At 28.5% G+C, this 7,724-nt stretch overlaps 1 protein-coding gene across 1 annotated transcript in view; it reads right to left on the bottom strand.

Moving 5' to 3' along the window:
• The window catches only part of LOC105620772 (putative U5 small nuclear ribonucleoprotein 200 kDa helicase), a 53,214-nt gene that overhangs the window by 30,163 nt on the left and 15,327 nt on the right, over positions 1-7,724 (bottom strand). Inside the window, 2 exon segments of the mRNA XM_012202262.1 lie at positions 7,049-7,314; positions 7,317-7,567. Coding sequence (XP_012057652.1) covers positions 7,049-7,314; positions 7,317-7,567 — 517 coding nt within the window.

The following is a 7,724-nucleotide window of genomic DNA, read 5'->3' on the forward strand; positions in this document are numbered from 1 at the left end:
CGAGAGACACGATAAAGTAATTTTGCAGCATGACAATGCTCGATCCCATGTTGCGAAAGTGGTCAAGACATACTTGGAAACGTTGAAATGGGAAGTCCTACCCCATCCGCCGTATTCTCCAGACGTTGCTCTCTCTGACTATCACATGTTTCGATCAATGGCACACGGCCTGGCTGACCAGCACTTCCGGTCTTATGAAGAAGTAAAAAATTGGATCGATTCGTGGATAGCCTCAAAAGATCACCAGTTTTTTCGACGCGGGATTCGTACGCTACCCGAAAGATGGGAGAAAGTAGTGGCCAGCGATGGACAATACTTTGAATCATAAATGTATAACCAGTTTTTTACAATAAAGCTTCGAATTTCGGAAAAAAATGGAAGCAAAGTTGTACACCTAACAAAAATTAATCTTTCATTTCATACATAAAATCTTCAAAAAGTCGAAAAACGTTAAGATATTATAGAAATGATCGACTAACGCGAAAAATCATTTAAAGAAGTAGATTACATAAAATATACTTGTAGATTACATAAAATATACTTAATAATGATAAGAGTTCGATTTTGGGAGTTTGCAAGTTTAAGTTAAATTTTTTATACTCAACATGATTTGGCCTTAAGAAAAATCTCCCTTGAAATCAAAATCGAATTTTTTTTCTTTCAAAGATTGTTGAAACTCTGAGAAATAAAAAAAATGTTTTAAATAAAAATTGAATGGTTTCAAGAATAATTTATAATTATAGTAAACAAATTTTTTTTAATTTTCTTTTATAAAAAATTATTTATACAAATTTTTTATAATGTACAATTATTAATATATTATTTTCTATATTTTCTTATTATAAAATTTTTTTTCTATATTTCATAGTTTCGACGATATTTTATTTAAAAAAAAAATTTTTTTAAGAGAAATTTTTGACATGCAACTCAGCATATAGTATATAAAAATTTTTATTTTTATCTATATCTTAACTTAATATATTGCTCATTTAAACAATGACGTAACTCCAAAAATTCAGAAAATTTTCAGAAAATAAGTTCGAATGTTTTAATCATTAAAATTTTGCAAATCATTTTTTAATGTGCTTGTGTGCGTGCGTGCATACGTGGATATAAATTTATTCATAACAATTGATTATACAGGAATAAAAGTATCATTAATCTTTATTCAGAATAATAAATCCTCATTATCTAAGAATAAACCCTTAAAAATATTTTTTTTGATTTATAATACTCGTGCTGCAAAATTTTGTTTTCAATTAAGAATTATTTAGTAATACGACGTTCTTGTAAAAAAAAAGTTGAATAATCAACTATTTTGTTAAATTATTTGAGGTTGTGTCATTATTGTAAATTTTTAACATTGAAAAAAATAAAAAATACATTTTAATTGAAGTAAAACAATGAATATAGGAAAAATATCAAAATAAATCATTGCAAAAAATTTTATCATAGTACATTTATATGAAAAATAAATTGCACTCTAAGATAAATCAAAAATATCAAATTGATATCTTGAGCCGAACACACGATGTTGATATGAAAAATAATTCATTTATTTATTGGGTTGTCCGGAAAGTTCGTGCCGATTTTGAAGGAAAATTGAAACACAGAAGATTTAAATTTTTAATTTCATTTATTAAATTTAAATCTTTTGCGGCACGAACTTTCCGGACAACCCAATATTTGACAGCCAATATTTGTTAGCCATACGTTTCCAAGTTTCGGATCCTTTCCAGTATCAATACAGTAATGGTGTCAATCGAATGCATTGTTTCAATGAACTTGATCGGTCTTTATTGAGGTCCCATAATCGCGATCTGGAAAATTCCGACGGTTCGCGTAAAGATACACGGTCAGTCTTGCGCTGACATGTCGCTGCGCTCGTCTTAGCGCGAGATACTACCGTGTCTCCTAATGTTTTATAATTCTTATTATTTGAGCTGATGCATAAAAAATTTTCAATTTTTATATTTTTGTATGTATACTATCAGAGTTAGACATAATTAATTTGTAAATGTAATTAATTACAATTGTAATTGCAATTACAATATAGTTACAATTACGCTGCAATTGCAATTATACTGTAAATGCAATTAAAATAATTGCAATTAAAGTAATGATTGAGTCGCAATTATATTTAATTCAGTTACAGTTTATGATTGTAATTGCATTTACAATTACTTTTACAATTATGTTAGGTAAAATTATAAGTGTTGAATATAAAATTGGATATAGATCACACAATTTAAATGTAATTGATTTAATAATTTAATAAAAATAATTCAACAGTCATATAATTATACTTACAATAGAATCATAATTATGAATCATAATTACTTATAATTATTTACAAGGTTGACAAGTAATACGTTACTTGTAACGCCATTACTTTACTGATCGTTACTTTGTTATAATAATATTGATTTGATAATGACAATAATGTGAAGTTTTTATGACAACATGATAACATAAGAATTAGAAAAATTAAACGTTACTTGTAACAAGTTGAAAAAGTTACGGAAAAAGATCTTAAAAATAGAATACATTTATACAATATTCTATAAAGTATTAAGAGCGTACATCTAGATGTGGTGAAGAAATTTTTTTTTTTTACATATTTTTCAAGTGTAATATCTTAAGAACGTTTTTGTAGAGTTATAAATTAATCCGGCAAAAAATAGAGTTACACAAATTATAAACTAATAGATTCGAGCGCGTTGAAAACGATAAGCGCGCCTGCGACAGAAAAGTTCAAGTTAGCGAAGATCAAAAAAGGATCTTTTTAGTTTATTTTTGTAGCCAAAAACGAGCAATTTTTTTATAAAAAATCATGTTAACTTTGACCAACTGTCATTTTATTCAAATACAATATTTTAAAAAACCGCTCTGTCAAGCACAAGATCTATGTTTCAATTTTAAAACTTGTGCCATTTTACTTTCATACGAGTCTTGTGCAAGCAGCAATGTCACCGCCGCAAATCCCATTTTGTAAAACAGATACAAAAATTTGAATAGCGACTTCATTTTATATTATTTTTTAATAAAATTTTAATGTAAATAGAGAAAAGTATGATCTTTATAATGGAACGAACTCGACTTCTCTATCTCTTGAGATGTTTACATCTGTGTACGACGACGTGTATGAGGCATATCTGAGTGATACGTCGTCGTACACGGACGTGTGTTCTAAAAATGTGATCTTTATATTTAATTTTAATATTTCTATTTTTTAAGTTTTAATATATTCAAAGCTTCAGTGCAATGCTTCATGTTCCATGATGATTAACAACGCTGCATCTTTATTAATTTGCAAGTGACTTAAGCATTATGGACATGTAAGCTAATTATACTTGTACCATTCTTGTTGAGGAGGACTCCAAAGAGAGTTAAAATGTTCAAAATAAAAAAGACATCAATCCAATATCTGATTATTGATTGTTCACTAAATAATTGCACCATTTATTGTTGCTGACTCTCATTAGTCTACTATATTTATCTTTTTTTTGTTTAAAATTCGAGAGTTCTAATATAATTATTGTTATTGCTTATTGCGAAAAATATTTCCTCGGCCGAGAATCCTCGAACGAAATGCAAGAAATCCGGGTTCGACTTCCGAGGCAATATTTTTCGCAATAAGTTTATTACAATTTTTTAAGATTAAATTTGGGAAATTTGGGGGGATTATTAATATTTCAGATTGATTGCGTTGAAAGTCCGACAACCACCATATGCATGCAATTATAATTTCTGAAATTAATTCATTTAAATGAATATATTAGTTCAACATCTTTACATTCAAACCATAGTGGCGCTTCGTATTTAAACTATTTTTTATAATATTTAGACGATATTGCTCAATTAATAACGCACATATCAGTGATCTCTGCTATGTATTTAACAATTATCATCCACGACTAAAATTTACAGTGGAGCAGGGGAGAATTGAATTTTTTAGATGTGACATTGTTAAAATTCAATACTTCTACCATATACGACTGGTACTTAAAATCCACATCATGCACAGAATACTATTTAAATTATTTCTCACAGCACCCGTTGTGTCAGAAGATTGGAGTCTTAATCAATCAGAATGTGGACTTAATCAATAAAGTATTTCTTTTGCAACATCTCTCTTTCAACGCTAAAAATTTTGATAAAATAATTAAAATATTATTAAATAGTTGGTATCCATTATAGTTGATTTTTTGCATCATCAGAAAAAAATTTAGCTTATGAAATAATTACTTTCAATAATAAAAACAATTTTAAAATGAAAAATAAAAAAAATATTCTTTATAGTACTTTATGTTTCTAGTATTCCAGAGAAAATCAAAAATTTTTTAAAAAATAACACGATAATTAGCATTACAAAAATGTCAATAAATTGAGCAATTTCATCAAGATTCACAAAGATAGACTCTCGCTAATGTCGCACATCAATGTGGTGTAAAATAAAATGTAAAGAATGTGATGCAACGTGAATCAGACGAGCAGAACTTTGGAAGCGAGAATCAATAAACATAAAACTCGCATTAATTCGAAAACACAACGCTTAGTAATTATTGAACATTGGTTGAAATATTCGCATGATTTTGATTGGAGTAACATTAAAATTATAGATGAAGATAAAATTTAAAAAAAAAACTCATCTTAGAAATGATTTTTATTGGAAACAAACAGTTTAAATCTATCGCATGAGACTTATGACAATTTATTTATTAACAAGTAACGTTCTCTCTCTTTAATGTTTTCTTCTATTTATGTTTTTTTTCCACACTTTTTTTAGTTTGACTTGCATCATTTTGTTAGATGACTCATAATATTCATAGTTAGCATCTCATAACTGTAACTTTAACGAAGATCATGTATGTTTTAAGATTTAATTGTGTATTTATCTTTTTTTTTTAATTAATTGTTATATCGAGAAGTGTAATGATTTTATTGTAACGATACATTCAACTGACCATTATTGTATTAACACTAGAAAGACTCTTGCGAAGCTTGGATCAAAACCAAGCCAAGAGTAGATGAATAAATTATTTTCCACACCAACATTTTGTGTTCAACTCAAAAAAGCATCAATTAATTTATTTTAAATTACACTTTGTTAGTAAACAATAAAAATACATAAAAGTAGTTTATATAATAATATACATACAAAAATATAAAAATTGAAACAGTTCGAATAATACAAAAATTATAAAACACATCAGAAGACACGATAGTATCTCGCGCTAAGACACGCGCAACTATATACCAATGCGAAATTGACCGTGTATCTTTACGCGAATCATCGAAATTTTCTAGACTATGATTATAGGACCTATGATTATAGGACTCAATAAGGACTGAATCGATTAAGTTCTAAGTAAATACGCTCAATCAGTAGCTATCCAAAATATGTAATAAAAATGTCTTTATTTTTTTCTGCGTGCCCTATGACCGGAGATATTGTGATACAACGTTTTGATATGTTAAATTCTTCAAATAAAATAAGGAAATGAATCGCAAATTATAGTATGTAAAGGATAATTATGCAGAATAGAGCCACCTGAATCGCCTTGATCTTAACATATATTGTGTGCATACAATGATCCTGAGTGATCTTCAGAAGGTTTTGGCTGGCGCTCTTTATATTCGTTAAAAAGGTATTATTAAAAAAAATTCAAAAAATAAATGTGTGGAAAATTGTACATCCCAAGCAGGGGGAAGGATATTATTTAATATTGAATATGTATAGCAGAAATGTGACTGTGTATTTCTTAAATTATTTTGTTAATAACTTTTCAACGAGCGCCGGCTTTTGAGGTCACTTTTGAGGGTCATATATGTATCAAGGTCAAGGCGATTAGGCCGACTTCTCTTATATTGCATAATTATTGTATTATTTTATCAAGAAAGTTATAAATTGAAACAATATAAAAATTCAAAAAATAACACAATGTTTTTTTTTTTACCTTTATCGCAATGTCATACTAATGGAGATATGACGTTCTCCATAAAAACTAAATGAGACCTTCCACTCTACAATTGCTCAGAAACAACCGAGATAAAACCACAGACTACTATAAGTAGACTGCCGACTTTGCATCTATGTTTGAAGAGAGCGCTAGGGCCTGAGCAGCGTCATATTTGTATTAACTTTTAAATATAAATCACATGGATAATCACTGCTCAAATAGATATTGAGAAATATTTTTAGTACCTATTGTATTTATAATAACGTAATATTTATGAAAGAAAAAGAACATTATTTCTTTTTATATTGACTTCGGCAGTTTATTATATCGCAAACAACCATTTTACATTATTGTTTTTCAGAATACAATTAAAAAGTTATCATGAAGTGACATTTGATAATTTACTTATGATAATTTCTATTCTGACTAGTGTTTTCACATTCCATTCACGCGAAACAGACAAGACGCATACGTATACATATGTGAAACAAGAATAGCTCCGAATCAGATTCATCTTTTTCAATCACATTGAGTCAGCAGTCTAGTTACAAAAGTTGTGGATGAAACACAAACAAGTTGTGGTTGAATCAAAACAATTGACAAAATGCGATAACGCAATTTTGACACAACTGCTCTCTTGTGATAAGTTTTAATAACTCTGACATAATTAGTCAATTTATGTCAATTTACAAGAATTAAAAACATTAAAGCTATTTTATTTTTGGGTGCATTGTGCATTTCGTTTCAAGCATGATGAGCATAATGAATTATTTATCTTTGTTTAACATTTAGTGAACGACAAGAATCATGCGCATCATGTATGAAATGGAATGTACCCGTTGTAAACTAAAAAATGACAATTTCTGAGTAGTTTGAGTTATGTCATTGTTTCGAGTTATGTTTTATAGAAAATGAATGATATATCCAAAGCTTATTAAATTGAAGATAAATTAGTTGCATATCTTTGTTAATCATATAATGTAAGAAATGTGTGGCATGATGAAGATCATAATTGAAGGAATATGATATGAATAGTAACTTTTGAAAATCTGTATTTCAATAAGACTAATTGAGCAAAACCTTACGTTTTCTGCATGAATAGCTCTGTCATCATTAGCTTCTTCACCCTCATCACCTTCGTCTTCATTTTCTCGTACTTCTCCATATACATCTTCATCATCTTCCTCGCTACTTTCTTCAAACTGTACATTGATCCCATATGTTTCGTCAATATTTTCATCATTTGTTGTACTTTTTTCATCGCTGCCAAAATCCGTGATCTTCTTACCAAGATTTACAAGCAATGCAAATCTTTCTTCTGCTAATAAACCAAGTAAAAGTTCAGTTTCTTTTTTTTTTCTTTCTCTTTAAGTCGATCATTTTTTAATACAGCTAGTACTTCGTCAGCTGCACCGCAAAGAATATCACGTGGTTGGTCACCCAAAGCTTCTTGTATGAAACTGAGTAATACTTCATAAGTTTGACGTGTCTCTTGTGTTTTTGGACGATATACAATACCAACCATTTCATCTACACCTTCAGATAATAAAGTTGCTCCTTTCATACGAGTGAAGTCATATTGTGCTTCATCACGTTTTTGTCGTCTATAAAATGTCAAACATATTAACTTTGAATAATTTAAATATATAGAATAATTTAAATATATTATAAACTGTTTTTATAAACTGTATTAACAGATAGTTAATCTGATAGTTAATTGCATTATCGTAATATCGTTTTCTAAAATTACAAAAACGGAAA

The sequence above is a fragment of the Atta cephalotes genome (genome assembly GCF_000143395.1).
Source record: "Atta cephalotes unplaced genomic scaffold scaffold00029, whole genome shotgun sequence".
Taxonomy (NCBI): domain Eukaryota; kingdom Metazoa; phylum Arthropoda; class Insecta; order Hymenoptera; family Formicidae; genus Atta; species Atta cephalotes.